The sequence below is a fragment of the Panulirus ornatus genome, chromosome 34, assembly GCF_036320965.1.
Source record: "Panulirus ornatus isolate Po-2019 chromosome 34, ASM3632096v1, whole genome shotgun sequence".
NCBI lineage: Eukaryota > Metazoa > Arthropoda > Malacostraca > Decapoda > Palinuridae > Panulirus > Panulirus ornatus.
The window spans coordinates 3,355,000-3,373,573 of NC_092257.1; the positions used below are offsets into that span (position 1 = coordinate 3,355,000).

At 38.8% G+C, this 18,574-nt stretch overlaps 1 protein-coding gene across 4 annotated transcripts in view; it reads right to left on the reverse strand.

Moving 5' to 3' along the window:
* Window positions 1–18,574, reverse strand: part of LOC139759781 (uncharacterized) — a 93,502-nt gene that overhangs the window by 12,214 nt on the left and 62,714 nt on the right. For all 4 annotated transcript variants that reach the window (XM_071682234.1, XM_071682233.1, XM_071682232.1 and 1 more), the window contains 2 exons: window positions 14,531–14,600; window positions 2,821–2,959 (listed from right to left, as the gene is read on the reverse strand). In XM_071682234.1, the coding sequence (XP_071538335.1) occupies window positions 2,821–2,959; window positions 14,531–14,600 (209 nt within the window). The remainder of the gene's footprint in view (window positions 1–2,820; window positions 2,960–14,530; window positions 14,601–18,574) is intronic.

The window sequence follows — 18,574 nt, forward strand, 5'->3', positions numbered from 1 at the left end:
AGGGCATGCAACTTGAAAACCAATGAAGTGCTGGCTCACTCTGCAGCGGTCACTAACCCTCCTAATACCCAGGTGGGTAGTGCTGGCAATATATCTCCCTGGTTGCTGGCTGCCTACCAACTTCTATCACCATATGGGATGTGTAAAATCATAGAAGAAAAAAATAAAGTGTGCAATATTTATAGGAGTATTTACAATGAAATCAAACCAATATAAAAAAAACTAATCATGTATATATAAATAAGGAGCATCTATGCCACCAGCCAGTGATCTCATCAACTCAATACCATTCCACACTAATAAAAGGAAAAGTATACTACTTTGTAAGGAATTTTCCTCAATAACATATGATATAATGTGTAAGGAAAGATTTTTCAAACAGGATGAATGTCATTTCAGATGAATGACAGTTTTAGGTTCAATGAAAACTTACCAGAAAAATGTGGTGACAAGATCGTGAAGTGGTGGTAGATTGAGGGTTACTAAGAGAACTTACATGTGGGAAATTCTTGACTTATGAAGAATGAGTCATGTGAGTTAAATATTGTCAAATATTATGTGCGGTGAAGAGATTATATGTTTGTGGAATAAAAGACAGCAGCCCATGTATTATTTAAGCAGAAAGAAAAGACAGCTACCAGGGCAAAGAGAGTGAAACTTGACAGACAATGAAGTGATGGCTTGCTGCACAGCCATCACTAACTTTACTGATATCCAAGATGGAAAGTATTGGTAATATGTACCTGATCAGTGGCTACTGCCTACCACCTACTACCTGAAAGAGGGAGGGGCACTAAGTCACTCTGTGTTACCACCCCAGAATTATTTAACTCAGCTAATGTTTCAACTACAAGTGGAGAAGGACAAGTTTTTCTATGCATTTTAGAAAAAGCCATTCAATTTGGATGTGTGGAATGCCTATCTCTCTCTTTCTTTCTTGCATGAGTTGAAGATGTGTTAATGATGTTGCAAAGGTTGCATGCACATGATTTTTCCACCATTACATTGGGAATGAAGAGATGATAATCCAGATATTTAGGCTGAAAGAGTTTAGAACAATTCTAAAATGAATTAAATAAAATCAAACAACATAATAAGCAAATAGTATCACATCAAAACCGGATGGAACCATGGAAGTGGAAGTGAATCATAGGGTGGGGGAGGGGGCGAAAATCCTAGGAGCCTTGAAGAATGTGTGGAAGTCAAGAACATTATCTCGGAAAGCAAAAATGGGTATGTTTGAAGGAATAGTGGTTCCAACAATGTTGTATGGTTGCGAGGCGTGGGCTATGGATAGAGTTGTGCACAGGAGGGTGGATGTGCTGGAAATGAGATGTTTGAGGACAATATGTGGTGTGAGGTGGTTTGATCGAGTAAGTAATGTAAGGGTAAGAGAGATGTGTGGAAAAAAAAAGAGCACGGTTGAGAGAGCAGAAGAGGGTGTTTTGAAATGGTTTGGGCACATGGAGAGAATGAGTGAGGAAAGATTGACCAAGAGGATATATGTGTCGGAGGTGGAGGGAACTAGGAGAAGTGGGAGACCAAATTGGAGGTGGAAAGATGGAGTGAAAAAGATTTTGTGTGATTGGGGCCTGAACATGCAGGAGGTTGAAAGGAGGGCAAGGAATAGAGTGAATTGGATCGATGTGGTATACCGGGGTTGACGTGCTGTCAGTGGATTGAATCAGGGCATGTGAAGTGTCTGGGGTAAACCATGGAAAGTTGTGTGGGGCCTGGATGTGGAAAGGGAGCTGTGGTTTCGGGCATTATTGCGTGGCAGCTAGAGACTGAGTGTGAACGAATGGGGCCTTTGTTTTCTTTTCCTAGTGCTACCTCACACACATGAGGGGGGAGGGGGAAGGTATTCCATGTGTGGCGAGGTGGCGATGGGAGTGAATGGGGGCAGACAGTGTGAATTGTGTGCATGGGTATATATGTATATGTCTGTGTATGTATATATATATGTGTACATTGAGATGTATAGGTATGTATATTTGCGTGTGTGGACGTGTGTGTGTATACATTGTGTATGGGGGTGGGTTGGGCCATTTCTTTCGTCTGTTTCCTTGCGCTACCTCACAAACGCGGGAGACAGCGACAAAGCAAAATAAAATATAAATATAATTCAAAAGTTTTTTCCACCACCTCCAAAATCCTTAAAATACTTTCCCTTGTATCTTTTTTTTTCATTAACCTCTCTATGTTTCAAGTAAGGCCTGGCCTTGATGTGGACTTTTGTCAGTGACTGGAGACTCCATTGTAAAAAAAAAAAAAAAAAGGCTTAGCATCAAAGCAAAGTCTACAGTCACAGAAGTATTGTGGCAGGTGACCTTGATACTGTCTCTGGACACACTATTTGTCAGTGTACAACAAAGTACTGGCACTTAAAAGTCATGCAATTCATGCCATGGAAAACCCATGAATAAAAACACTGATATTCATGACATCTCTCAATACCATAAATAGACGTGAAGTCACAGCAAGGCAACATCAAGAAACAATCAGCCAATTAGAACATCCCTAAGGAACAAGTGAGAATGAATAGTTGAGGTTAATGGCTTGGCACCAGCCAATTTTGCAGTGAAATAACAGGCCTGGGCAGGTTGCTATATGGTTGTTCAATCCTGTGAATGAGCATCTGTTGGCCTTATGTTACAATGGTCAAAAGGGGGTAAATCCTCACGGATGCACCTTATTTTGAAAGGTAAGATGTTTCAACCCTTCATCAAGTAAGTGCTCTTTCTAATGAATGAACAGAATTTATGAGAATATGGATTCCAAGTATCAGTTTAAAATATCTTAGCACCATATCTAACATACCAGCCTCTTGACAAGGACTCCAGTGGGCCCTCCAGAGAGATTTTCTTGGGGTCCTGATGCTGCAGGATTGGATGCAGGTGCAGCAGGTGGAGGACTGCGGCGGCCATAACGATCCAAAAGGTTTTGGTCTGAGTCACCTCTAAGTAAGGATACATTCGTTAGTTATATAAAAAATCAAGAGTTTACAAGAGAACAATGATTACATATCTAACCTTATATATACAATACTATGGTTTTGGAGGTGTTTCTACCCACATGGCTTGATGTGCAACAACTCAATCAGGCTGTTTGAGGATATAGACTGGAAGGTTACATGTCCTCCACAACCTGGCTAAAATAGCAGACTGAGGTCCAGGTCCACTTTACATTTCTCCACTCAGGTGTCCATAGTCTTCTAAGAGCAGTGGACAATGGTCTTCACACTGGGACCCCAAATGTTTACATTGTCTCTTTTGTATGTTTGGTATGTCACCTTTTAAATTTAAAGGTAACTTTTAACAGCCTTTTATTCTTGCTATGCCAAAAGGGTACTATTTTTCAGTGAAAAATAAAATCCCTCAAGGATTGTCAATGAGTGAATACAGTCCCCATCTGTGCCATACAGGGCAGTCTCAGTGCTTTCAATGCTTTACAGTACCTTAAATATACCTCAAATAGAACATTTAATAGTCTATGTAGGCTGTGAAAGATCTTTGTACATTTTCTAGCTGAGCAACTTTCCCTGCCTTGAAAAGTGATCTTAACAACAAACAGTATTCTAGTGCCTTAGTGTCATCACTGGTTTGGCTCTCGTCTTGAAGATTTGCACATTCCAACCGGCCATTTTTTGAAGAGGTACTGATTGTTATGCTGTGTATACTGAAGGTATGGTAGTCAAACATAACTACTCAATTTCTTTTACACATTTCTTCCAAGATATGATTTCTGTGGGTGAAATCCAAATGCTTTTTGCTCCCAAGTTTTTCTTTTTGCGTTATCAAGAGGATGGCACTGCAAAAACCAAAATCTAGCAGTAGTTGACATTTGGTTGTAGTATGAGTTCCAGAACTCACTATGTAATCTTTTAAAGCAATCATAAAGGGCATTACATTTCTTGCTGGTAAGTTGTTGAGAGAATTTTCTGCCAAGTCTTCACCTACTTTATTCCAACTGCTGTGGTAGTTGATTATGTTGTGCTCACCAGTGCCCTAAATAGAGCAGAGGAAATTATTCTTTTTCTTGTGACTTTCTTCACTTGTTCCCATTTTTCTACCAAAAGAGGTTCTGATCTATTCTTGACCTGATTTCTGATAAGTAAACTGTGGTTATACTGCATAAATAAATTGTGGTTATACTGCTCATCACAAGATTTACATAAAGCAGTCCTTACCACATGGTAAGACTGATGACATACAATAAAGAACTTACTCTTAAACCATAAGGCAGAATAAGCCTTTATCAAGTGCGTAAATTTCCTTTTCCAGATATTAAACTGTCCTGTAGTGATCTTAGGACCACCACATACAACCACAACAAATATCCATGGATATTTGACCTTTTTTGATATGATGTTTTTAGAATAATATTCTATGTTATTTAGTGTTATATTCCATGTCCTGGTATGCATGGGAATAAGGAGTAATGTCCTCAATTCAGAGACTAATGTACTGTACAGATTATGCTGGAAATGAAGATTGACATGACGCTGAATTTTGGCATCCTGTTACAGTACCTGGCTCAGCTTAGATCAGTGCCATGTTTCTCAGAATTGAGATACTTGACCTATTTTAATAGGGTAATTTAGGATAATATTATACTGTTTAGTCTTTCAGTTATATACTACTGCATTAATATTCCATGGCTTGGTACACTAGAAAGTAAGAACTAATGTCTGTACTTCAGAGACAGGATGCACAGATGATGATGACTGTGATCCCAGATGTAACAATGAATTTTGACAACCTGTTATCTGGTTCAATTCATATAAATGTTGTTGACACTCAAAAGCACACTAAAGAATCAGGCAATCAACAATATCTGCATGAATAAACTCATATGGTAATGAGGTGCTTATAATCTCAAACAAAGACAAGGCTAGGGGTGAAAAGGAGAAGTCCTTGTAAGGCCTCAGAAAACAGCCATACAGACAGCAGGTCTGGTGTCTCACAGTCAGATCCCAACACAGAATGCACCAAGGATGCTTCTATTGCTTGCCCTGGTTGCAGTAGGATCCCCTTTACAAGAGTAAGCATCGCCATTATTTTAAAATTTCATAATCCAATGTGCATTATTCTTCCTTTTTTTTAAATGTTTATTCTAACATTTAGATACAAAATGTAACAGTCCATTTCCCTTGCCTTAAATATTCTCAAAAATATTTCACAACAATTCATAGATGTGCTTCAGTTTTCATCAGGGCAAGCTATTTTTGGTAAGAACCTGAAAGGCTTGGGTAAACTTCTTGTGATGGGATATTGAGGTGCTCATCAATATGCGACTGCATGAGAAATTACATGACAGTGCATCAAACAGCAACTGAGGAAAACTCATACCTATAATTTAACCAAAGTGTGGCTGAACACATATATGTGCATGGAGACACAGACATTAATGCCGAGGATAGTTGAAGAGTTCTTCTCTCATTTACAAAAGCAAACTAAGAACTGCAACGGCTATTTCCTGAAAAAAATTAAAACTGAATATTTTTAGCATGTTCAAATAACCATGAACAGTGGGATGTAATGTCATATAAGGAAGACAATAGTCAAAGATGACATCTCTTACTGCACATCACACAATCAGCACTGATTCAATGTCCGATGCTGCTGATGTTTCATGATGCATTGGTTTGCTTAATGACAAAACATTAACAACATCAGTGACAAATTATTATGTAAAATTATGAGTCCTACAATAGTAAAGAAGTCTCTCTAAATGATCATTTGGTCAATACAGGATGATAAAAGTATTCTCCATCAGTAAATCAATCATGTCGAACTTGAATTAGTGACCTCTTCAAAAATATTTTATCCTTCATAAATTCAATCATGTCAAACTTGATTTTGTATTCTCTTTTAAAATATTTTCTCATCATAAAATTAGTCATGTTAAACTTGTATTTGTAAACTCTTTTAAAATAGTTTCTCCAATGTAAAATTAGTCATGCCAAACATATATTTCAAAACTCCTTCAAAATATTTTCTCCATCATAAAGCTAGTCATATCAAACTTGTATTTGTAACCTGTTTTAAAATATTTTCTGCATCATAAAATATGTCATGTCAAAGGAGAGATACACCATAAGAGTGCTACAACCATATGACCCGACATACACATGTACTTGGTTACCATTACCGTGAAACATAACGTATAATGCACTATTTTGATGAACTGCACAATACAGTGTACTAAAGAAATTTCTGTACTCTGTACTGTAAGCTTATGCCAAAGCAAGTTCAGTAAAATATCTAATGATCTATGTACACAAAAGCAAGAAAAAAGTGCTGCCATAAGTCAGCTGTAGATAACTGATGACATAGTTATGGTCTGGAATGGCCACACACATCTACAGTATTGTATCAGCTAAAACAGACATACCCAAGGTTACAACCTCCACCTAAAATACACATTCCTACCAAGCTACAAAAAATCTTCAACTTAAACAAGCACTTCAGACTTTCTTCTTCTAATGTTGGCAGACACCTGCACCAATGTACTGACTGGCTTTGATGTTTCACACATTCTTATGAGAATGCCAGAAAGAAAAGTCATTAACACTAGCAAGAGACAACACCTGGGCCAACAGCTACATATATTTATCACTTGTGACTACATTAATGTTTTTCCTTAATAGTAGGTGGCATGTTACAAGAAAAAACATGCCTAAGTACGGTCCCTCTCAGATGAACTGAAAAATACAGTGTAGGAAAAAATAAAAAAATAGATATGAGATCCTCTGTTACCTGTAAACCTAACTCTAAGAGATGGAAGTTTATTGTATGAGGGCATGACAAAAGAAGTGAGTGAATTCCACAGCTTTGCCTTTCAAAATTCTATGGAGATATCAAAATGGACTGGTGGCTAGTCTTCATAAACAACTGGTGAGAAGAAGCAGCCAAGCACATGCTGATGGTCCAGGTTTAATGACCGAGATAAAAACAGACAGCTCAAGACAACAATGGCCAAAATAACACCTGTTGAACAGAAAGAGGGCAGCAACACTATGGTGGTTGAATAGGGATGATTTTAGAGAGCTGATAACAAGGCTTTTATTCTACCCTGACTATGAAGGATGTGGAAGAACTACCACACCAGATATGCAATCAATACTCCATACCAGGGCAAACAAGACCTCTGTAGATACTGAAAAGCTGGTTATAAAAACAAAACAACTACACAAAGCCACCAGCTTTGTGGAAATAAATTTATGGCTTATCATACAAGGTTTCCATGACAATACAGAAGGTAAGGTTATGCTAAACATGTTTTCATCATTGTTTGATTATATAATGGTGTTCAGAAATCTACTGGTATAAAATGAGACTTTGGAAGGAAATTGTATTTTTGCATTATTCCCCTAAACAAAATGCTGTAATGATCTGAATCAAGAGAGGAAATATCTTCAATACAGGAAAAAGAACAAGTATATTTGTCAGAAGAGGGGAGAGCAAGATGAAGAATCGTAAACATATGAGTAAACAGGGTCAGAGGTTGAAGAAAGGTCATTTATGAAGAGAAGATGGAGGGTAGGTGATACAACAGAACCCTGAAGGATTCCAGGATTGAAGGAAGAATTCACTTCAGTAATTAAAGACTTGGAAATACTATAAAGGAAGTTACTCTGTTAATCATTAATTTTACTCTACACATGCTTTGCCAAATCTAATCAAATTAGTCACTTCCAAGTTTAGTAGCAAGGTTTTCTGAGCAAATACTGACATTAATTGCAACTGAAGTATACTAAAGCCTATCTACACCTACTATGATTTAGAATAGGTTTACAAAGTGTGGTCAAATATTAATTTTCATAACTTTCATAACTTCAGTGAAGGGCACAAATGGGGAGGTGATAACAAGTAGTGGTGATGTGAGAAGGAGATGGAGTGAGTATTTTGAAGGTTTGTAGAATGTGTTTGATGATAGAGTGGCAGATATAGGGTGTTTTGGTCGAGGTGGTGTGCAAAGTGAGAGGGTTAGGGAAAATTATTTGGTAAACAGAGAAGAGGTAGTGATAGCTTTGCGGAAGATGAAAGCCGGCAAGGCAGCAGGTTTGGATGGTATTGCAGTGGAATTTATTAAAAAAGGGGGTGACTGTATTGTTGACTGGTTGGTAAGGTTATTTAATGTATGTATGACTCATGGTGAGGTGCCTGAGGATTGGCGGAATGCGTGCATAGTGCCATTGTACAAAGGCAAAGGGGATAAGAGTGAGTGCTCAAATTACAGAGGTATAAGTTTGTTGAGTATTCCTGGTAAATTATATGGGAGGGTATTGATTGAGAGGGTGAAGGCATGTACAGAGCATCAGATTGCGGAAGAGCAGTGTGGTTTCAGAAGTGGTAGAGGATGTGTGGATCAGGTGTTTGCTTTGAAGAATGTATGTGAGAAATACTTAGAAAAGCAAATGGATTTGTATGTAGCATTTATGGATCTGGAGAAGGCATATGATAGAGTTGATAGAGATGCTCTGTGGAAGGTATTAAGAATATATGGTGTGGGAGGAAAGTTGTTAGAAGCAGTGAAAAGTTTTTATCGAGGATGTAAGGCATGTGTACGTGTAGGAAGAGAGGAAAGTGATTGGTTCTCAGTGAATGTAGGTTTGCGGCAGGGGTGTGTGATGTCTCCATGGTTGTTTAATTTGTTTATGGATGGGGTTGTTAGGGAGGTAAATGCAAGAGTTTTGGAAAGAGGGGCAAGTATGAAGTCTGTTGTGGATGAGAGAGCTTGGGAAGTGAGTCAGTTGTTGTTTGCTGATGATACAGCGCTGGTGGCTGATTCATGTGAGAAACTGCAGAAGCTGGTGACTGAGTTTGGAAAAGTGTGTGGAAGAAGAAAGTTAAGAGTAAATGTGAATAAGAGCAAGGTTATTAGGTACAGTAGGGTTGAGGGTCAAGTCAATTGGGAGGTGAGTTTGAATGGAGAAAAACTGGAGGAAGTGAAGTGTTTTAGATATCTGGGAGTGGATCTGGCAGCGGACGGAACCATGGAAGCGGAGGTGGATCATAGGGTGGGGGAGGGGGCGAAAATCCTGGGGGCCTTGAAGAATGTGTGGAAGTCGAGAACATTATCTCGGAAAGCAAAAATGGGTATGTTTGAAGGAATAGTGGTTCCAACAATGTTGTATGGTTGCGAGGCGTGGGCTATGGATAGAGTTGTGCGCAGGAGGATGGATGTGCTGGAAATGAGATGTTTGAGGACAATGTGTGGTGTGAGGTGGTTTGATCGAGTGAGCAACGTAAGGGTAAGAGAGATGTGTGGAAATAAAAAGAGCGTGGTTGAGAGAGCAGAAGAGGGTGTTTTGAAGTGGTTTGGTCACATGGAGAGAATGAGTGAGGAAAGATTGACCAAGAGGATATATGTGTCGGAGGTGGAGGGAACGAGGAGAAGAGGGAGACCAAATTGGAGGTGGAAAGATGGAGTGAAAAAGATTTTGTGTGATCGGGGCCTGAACATGCAGGAGGGTGAAAGGAGGGCAAGGAATAGAGTGAATTGGAGCGATGTGGTATACCGGGTTTGACGTGCTGTCAGTGGATTGAATCAAGGCATGTGAAGCGTCTGGGGTAAACCATGGAAAGCTGTGTAGGTATGTATATTTGCGTATGTGGGCGTATGTATATACATGTGTATGGGGGGGGGTTGGGCCATTTCTTTCGTCTGTTTCCTTGCGCTACCTCGCAAACGCGGGAGACAGCGACAAAGTATAATAATAAAAAATAACATGAGGTTTCAACACCATGTTGGTGGAAGTTATAGCAGCTATCACCATTGATCCAGGCTAAAATTATGGTCTGCTAGCACAAGCACTTCACACTGCCAATATTGATGGTGTATATTCCAGCAGACTATCTCTTGATCATTATCATTCTACAAACATGAGCAAAGGAGTTACATAGACACAGATACACAGACCCAGGGTCCAAGTGAGGAGGCCGGCCTTAACACTACTTGGAATAAGAAATGCAGTTCCCTTAAAAGCAATAGAAGAAAAGGATGGCAAAGCAAAGGCTTTTTCCCCACCATCCACTCCACGCACCACATATCGGATGGAAAACAGGTAGAAAAATCAACTTGCAGGATTAATATGCCAGATGGAAATTTTTATAGGAAAGTCATAAGGTAAAATGAACATGAGTATGTCATACATCCTATCACTAAGGACATGCATCCCTTCACTTTTTGTTATAAAGACAATAGTAAGGAAAAACTGAGCTCCAGCCTCTCGACTTACCATGATTATGTTACTCCTAATGTTAAAGAATGATACAATTCTTACTCTCTCAAAGCAAGTGACATGGGTTTATCAAAGTTGGTATATTACAGTTGCATGGCTAAGGAGAGATAAGTGGTTGAAAAGGTAGTATGATATACCACTGCATTATGATGGCTGATTAAATGAATTATTCAATATCGGATCTAAGTGAAAGAAAGTTGAAGGGTAAAGGGGTAGAATGGTCTGGTAATGTTCTGAGTGAAGTTTGCAGTTCAGTGATCAGATAAGAATGAAAGAAAGGGTGGCACTAATTATCAATCTATTCATATCTCTGGACACCTGTTCCCTTCGGGAACTCCCATCAAGGGGTGACCACATCAAAAGAGTCTCCACTTATCCCTGTCCTTACATGCCTCCCTCGCATACACCATTCCATGTATTCTTCTACTATTTCTCACCCTCTAGTATTCCTCCACCCTATTTGCCCATGTCACAGGTGATCTTCCACTCACACCAACCCCTTTACTGTACTATCATACATTCTCCTTGTAAACTCCCGGTCTTGCATTCTTTCCACATGCCCAAAACACCCCAAAGTATTACATCGCACCCATTCTACCACTCCACAATTCACTCCCTTTGCATTCCTTGCCATACCGCATCTCTCATACACCCTTTCATTTCATTCTTCATTCCATCTAGTCACACCACATGTAGATTAAATAGTGGTACTGTTTGAAAGAGTGTAAGAAAATTGATGGTGGTTACAGTGAAAGTAGTCTATGAGACTGTTTGTGCTCACACACCAAGAAGTGGGATAAGTGAAGGGAAAAGGAGAGCATTTTGAGAGGAAATAAGTGAGTCAGTACGTTGTTAGTTCTGATAAAATGAACTGAATCTTAGAACAAGGAGATCTGAACACAAGGATGGTTGATGTGGCAATAAAAAGTAAACAATGAAACAGCTGATTCAAAATAACAACTATCTACACTAAAGAATTCTTTGCTTACATCATCTTCAGTGTCGTTTACAGCAAAAATCATCTGGAATTTGAGGTTCATATTTTATGCTTGGGGTATAAATCATTGCCTAGTTCTTGGGGGGTTATTATCAAGCTTCAAAGGTCAACTTATATGCTGTTATATACTTTATATATGGATTGGCAGAATGCATTTACAGTGCCCTTGTACAAAGAAAAGAAACATAAAAAGGAATGTTAAACTTATAAAGCTACAAGTTTGTTGACTAAATTTGGTAAGGTGCAAGGGACTAGAGAACTATATGATAAGACTGACAAAAATCCTTTATGGGAGGTGCTATGGATATATGAGGTAAGTGAAAAGTTACTACATGTTGTGAGGAGTTTTACCAGGAAAGCAGGAGGGAAGGAGTATGAATGGTTCCCTGAGAAGTAGGATCTGCACCAATAATATGTGATGTCACCATGGCTGTTTAATTTGTCAATGGACAGCGTGGTGTGGGGGTAAATGTAAGTACTGTGAAGCAGGGTGGGTCTGCAGAATGGTGGAGGTAAAAGGCATGAAAGGTATATCAGCTGTTGTTTGTAAATATCAGCACTGATGGCAGACTTCAGAGAGAAACTCATGAGGCTGGTGACTTAGTTTAAGTTATGAAAAGAAGAAACATGAAAATTTATGTACACAAAGGTAAAGTAATGAAGCTCAAAATAAGGGTGAGCCGACATGGTTTGAATATTAGTTAAGATGGAGAGGACCTGGAGGAAGTGGAGTGCCAAAGGTAACTGGATGTGGATGTGACACTGAAATGAACCATGAAGCTGAAGTTATCACATGGTGAAGGAGGGGATTTTGGTCCAGTGCACTACATTAAGGAATGTGAAGATGGAAAGATTCAGTGTTTGTAAGAAAGATGGTTCTCAGTGAATGTAGGTTTGCGGCAGGGGTGTGTGATGTCTCCATGGTTGTTTAATTTGTTTATGGATGGGGTTGTTAGGGAGGTGAATGCAAGAGTTTTGGAAAGAGGGGCAAGTATGAAGTCTGTTGGGGATGAGAGAGCTTGGGAAGTGAGTCAGTTGTTGTTCGCTGATGATACAGCGCTGGTGGCTGATTCATGTGAGAAACTGCAGAAGCTGGTGACTGAGTTTGGTAAAGTGTGTGAAAGAAGAAAGTTAAGAGTAAATGTGAATAAGAACAAGGTTATTAGGTACAGTAGGGTTGAGGGTCAATTCAATTGGGAGGTGAGTTTGAATGGAGAAAAACTGGAGGAAGTGAAGTGTTTTAGATATCTGGGAGTGGATCTGGCAGCGGATGGAACCATGGAAGCGGAAGTGGATCATAGGGTGGGGGAGGGGGCGAAAATTCTGGGAGCCTTGAAGAATGTGTGGAAGTCGAGAACATTATCTCGGAAAGCAAAAATGGGTATGTTTGAAGGAATAGTGGTTCCAACAATGTTGTATGGTTGCGAGGCGTGGACTATGGATAGAGTTGTGTGCAGGAGGATGGATGTGCTGGAAATGAGATGTTTGAGGACAATGTGTGGTGTGAGGTGGTTTGATCGAGTAAGTAACGTAAGGGTAAGAGAGATGTGTGGAAATAAAAAGAGCGTGGTTGAGAGAGCAGAAGAGGGTGTTTTGAAATGGTTTGGTCACATGGAGAGAATGAGTGAGGAAAGATTGACCAAGAGGATATATGTGTCGGAGGTGGAGGGAACGAGGAGAAGAGGGAGACCAAATTGGAGGTGGAAAGATGGAGTGAAAAAGATTTTGTGTGATCGGGGCCTGAACATGCAGGAGGGTGAAAGGAGGGCAAAGAATAGAGTGAATTGGAGCGATGTGGTATACCGGGGTTGACGTGCTGTCAGTGGATTGAATCAAGGCATGTGTATGGGGGTGGGTTGGGCCATTTCTTTCGTCTGTTTCCTTGTGCTACCTCGCAAACGCGGGAGACAGCGGCAAAAAAAAAAAAAGAAAAAAAAAAAAAAAAAAAGAAAGATGGATATGTTTGATGTTCCAGTGGTCCCAACAAAGTGGTATGAATGCAAGTCTTGGGCCTTAAAATCAAAGGAATGGAAAAGGGTGGATATGCTGACAACAAAACACCTTAGCATAATAAATGACATTTCAGGCAAGTTGATCACATGAGAAATTTTTCATCAGGTTGATCACAAGAGAAACAATACAATGTGAAAAATGTGGTAGTGAGTTTAGTTTGACTGAGGGGACAGACCACTGTGTGCTGAAATGGTTCAGGCCTACGGAGAGGATGAGTGATGAAGGAATGATGAAGGGGATTTTCACTGAAGCAGAATCAAAAAAAAGCTATTGCCGCTTACATGAACAACTCTTGCAAAACCTAAATTACAATATGAGACATCATACTGTTTGAACATTTCAAACTGAAGCAATCTAAAGGTGCACCAGTTCTAAGATATATGCTGTCAGAAAAGCTTTGAAATTTCCATGATCAAATGCAACTGATAAATGTGCACTTTTTTCAAGGCTGGCTGGCTTTTCTATGCATTTCAGAACATTAAAATGCAGAGCATTCTCCCAACCTGGACTGAATAGTGTGCAAGGGTGTCTGGACTGGGTATTTTTCCTAGTTTGACTAGAAAAACTATATCCCCCTAAACTTGGACAATATTCTCCCAAATCCAAATCCCATGTCTAGTTTTGGGACATCAAAAATTTTGGAAGAAATGCACTGCATCATTAACTGTACCACTTGAACCAAATGTCCAACCCCATGAATGGTATCTTTTATTCTTCTTCTCTCTTGCAACAAAGACAGAACTCAGCCAGTGGCAGGTTTTCAAAATGCCCAGATTCTGGAGGATCCAGCATTCAGGTTTGTGAGAATACACTGTAATGTCCAAAACTTCTTGCAGTAAATATCTACAAGAAATATTCTTATAACCACAACATTCTCAAATCTGACACCACCTAGGTATGGCAGATGCCATATAATATTGCTTTATCTGTACAGTCCATGACATGATGATCTATTCCCTGAAGAAACTTCGTGTAAACCTGTGTTACATTCCATAACCATGTAATCCAAAAATACCTTCGGTCTGCAACTGATACTGTAACAGAGACATCTATCACACACCTGAAAAAGGAAGTACTCATAAAAAAAAAATCTGATAGTCACAAATGTAAGGCTCTTTCCATTCCTGTCCTTATCATTTACACCCTACTTACGCCAAATACACTGTTCACTCACTATCCTCTTCTGCCCTTGCATATATGTCACTTATAAAATCAGTGTACAGAGATGCTACAGTGTCTAATGTCTTAGTACAAGATATGCTTTCACTAACCGCCTCCCATACTGTGGATCATCACTTGGCTGGCTGTCACTTAATGAGCTCTCTCTCCTACTATATCCACCTGAAGAATGAAAATATCACAATTACTAACAGTCATAAAGAACCATGAGACATGAGAATTATATGCAACGTGGGTCTTAAAGTATGAATAACTACTTCTCTCCAGGCCAATGTTCAGTGGGTGTTGAGAGACTCTCATGGACCTCTGGGGGCTAGAAGCCTCTTAATCTGCCTTCTGTGAAGATAAATGCCTCTCAGCCCTCACCAACCACCTAATCTTTGCTAGTGACCTATTGGCTCAGTCCAGGTCTACCCATAAATCAATCAGCAACCATCAAAATGTTTTTTGATCCTTGGACCATGTACATTAACTCAATGGTGGTCACCAGAAAGAAAAAAAAGCCTTCTGAAAGAGAAGGTAATGCAGCACATGGAACAAAAACCAAGAAAAAATTGCTAGAGGGATATTCCCCTGAAGATAATCTGTTCTTTATACTTCAAAACTTGTATTTCTGTCCAGAACTAGATCAGGTTGGACTAACAAAGCAAGTTTCTCTGCCATGGAAGGTGTTTCTTGCTAAGAAAGGTTTTAGATTTCCTGACTACAAGGAGATGTTCCCTCAGTAGTTTCTGGTGTTCTTTATCAAATCTCTCAAGAGACTTAACTGAGCAAAAGGAATGAAGGCCTCTAGCTGTAGTCTTCCAAGAATAAATCAAAACAGTGTTATCTCTAAGTTCAATTTTATTTCATATCTTTTTTTCTTCAAAATACTAGGTCTTAGATTTACCTCAACTATTGGCATCTCATCATAAAAAACTATAAAGTTCTGATGTATGGTAGTTGGGTTTACCTCACTAAACTCTCCAGTCACCAAGGGCAGAGACTTTGAGGCAATATATTGCCAGAAACAAAATCCTCTCATTGCTAGAAGTCTACAACTTTTGACAACTCTTACTTAGGTTGTTGCACGAAGTCAACTGAACTCTTCAAGAAACAATCTGAAGATGCTTATCTGAAATAGGTCCAAAACAGTTCATATTAAAACCCACGAAAAGTGGTTCTTGTAAGGCACTCTTGTACTATAAATAACCTTATTTTTCTTGAAGTGAAGATCAGAACTCTAAATAAAGAGCTCCTGAAACCAATGAAGAATACAAATCTTCCAGGAAATACTGGAGAGTATGCAAACTGACAGATGTTGTATCTAAGATATGAATATTATAGAAAAGATCATCTATCAGCAACACTCACAATATCCAGGGTCACTATGTGAAGGATAGTTTCAATTATTCTAAAAAAAAATATAAAGTTTGTAATTATGATTAACTAGCAGATAATTTTCTAAATAAAATAATATTCAAATCAACCTAATGAGACTCTATTTAAGTCTGCTATGTATCCTCTAATTTATGATAATCTGCCACTACATGTGTGAGGTAGTTCAAGAGTATATATTTTTTTTTTTTGCATTACACAAGACAGCTCGAGTATGAATGAGAGCAGATGTGGCACTTCTTCGTTTGTTGCATGTTGCTACCCCCTGATGCAGGGGGTGGCGGTCAAATGTGGGGGAGATGAAAAGAATGTATATAATAAATAATTGTTTTTCTTTTTCATGCATTTACAGTCCTGGCAGAAAAAACTGGTGTGCCCTACTTACAAGGAGACACAACATATAAAAGTATCAATAAACAAGATAAAACAGGTGCTCATCTCCATTAGTACTTCATCATTAAGTGAAAAAATGCTGCAAGATGCTGAAGTTAAGTAGGGTAAAGGTTGTCCCAAAAATCATGGATGGCAGCCTGGAGCTCCCATAAAACTGTGACGTTATAATTGACAACTACTTCTCAATAGGTTTAAAGTCAGGTGAGTTACCTGGCCAGTCTTGAATGAATGTCACAACACAAAATGCAAACCTGTCACGTATTAATTCAGTGGTGTGGCATGGTGCACCATCTTGCATAAAAATGTCATAACTAGTCTTTAAAACTGTAAAGTAATTCATCACATAAAAGCTCCAGGTATCGATTCTGATTGATTGTTACATTTTGAGGTAAAAACACAAGACTTCCAATACCATTATAGTCAAAAGCACCCCCAAGACCATTATAGTAAAAAGCACCCCCAACACCATTATAGTCAAAAGCACCCCCAAGACCATTAGTGAGTCTGGAAACTTTACAGTTGCTTGAATCTACAGTGGGTCGTACAGGTAACCACCCAGCCCCCCCCCGTACACTTTGCCTCTACGGCTGCCAGTAATATCATATGCAGCCTCAACAGACTACAACACTTCCACTTTTTGTCATCCCACTGCTAATATTTCTTAACAAATGAGAGTCTATTCTTGTGCTAGTGGTCTGTTAGGAGCAGTTTCTTGTGAGGCATACACATCAGCTCAACATGACAGAGTTAAACTATAATTATTCCAGTCGATGTTCCTTAAGGCATTATGTATATTTTGTCCGGAAGTCATTAATGATGAGTTTGATTGAACTGGATTGGATCACAGAATCAAGGCTTATAAGCCAAGCACTGGAGCTTCTAAGGCTATTCAGTGCTCAATGAGTTTGAGAACATATATATTCTAATGGATCCAAGATAAAGTTTCCTAGATCTTTCATTGTTAAATCTCTTAAGCTGGCAAAGAAATCAAATTACAGAGTTAAACCCAAACCCCCCTTAATACCAAGAATCTTTTAGTTCTCTCTTTAAGAGATAATTTTACATCAATTACCAGGTTGCTTACTTTCATGTAAATGTAGCCTTCAGCAACAAATAACTATAAAGAATATTTCAATCAAAAACTTGCCAGAAAATTTTGCGGGTTGTGTTCACAAAATCCTTTGTAATATCTGTAATATGTTTAATATTGGGCAGACTGGTAAGGACCATATGTTAAATTTAAGCAATAGAAATAGAGCATAAGAAAAGGACAAGAATCAATGCTTTGTTTAATCATGTTAAAAATCATGACCATTGTACTGACTGGAGTAAAATTAATTCAGTTATTAACTGTAACTATTTTCCCACAAGAAATATCATTGAATCTTCTATTATCAAATACACAAAATATTGTAACATGAATATTAGTGAACGTCCATACAAACTGGGTAGCTCTGTCGTAGGCAAAATTTGTAAACACTTCCCTTTCCTGTCCACATGATAAAATTTTATGACACGCATGGTGCCAGACCCGAACACAACCATCCAGTAATACTTGTTCACCAATGATGTCTTAACTTTGTCTCTTCCTTGTATATCATCTGATTGTCCTATGTCTTCTATCTCATTTTTGTATCTCCCCTGATAATGTGATCATTACATGAAAGTGTGCTTGGGAAACTGTGCTTCATTTTCCTCATGGTTATCAGCAAATACCAGATCACATGCACCATGGTGAACTACAAGTGGTATCTCTCTAATCCAGTGCTCTGTGGTCCAGCAACTCCTATGGTCTGGCACATTTTGAATCTGATGCCATTAGGTATTTGTGTGTGGATCTGCCAACAAGGTGGCACTGTTAGAAGTGCTGAGGTGCCAAAATCTGTTTACATTGCAGCCCAGCTAATTAACGATCTTGTTGATTTCTTATATTCAGCTGTCATCCAAGGGACCAAGAGGTGCAGAAGATGGTGCTAGTACTAATAAGCATAAGCATAAATCATTATATATGCTTAAAAAGGTGGAGTTACTGAAAAAAATTAGATAAAGGAACTTCTGTAAAGACTGAGTGAGTACCATGAGATTGGATTGTCAACTGTGTATGACTTAGGGGTCAATTTCTGTTTTCTGGTATTTTCTCTGGTCTGGCAATGGCCAGGTCTCAAGGTTGCCAGATTAAAGAGGCACAACCTGTAATGCAATATATATATATATATATATATATATATATATATATATATATATATATATATATATATATATATATATGTGTATGTGAGGGGATGTGGCCTTTCTTCATCTGTTTCCTGGCACTACCTTGCTAACACAGAAGACAGCAATCCAGCATGAGAAAAAAGTATTATGTG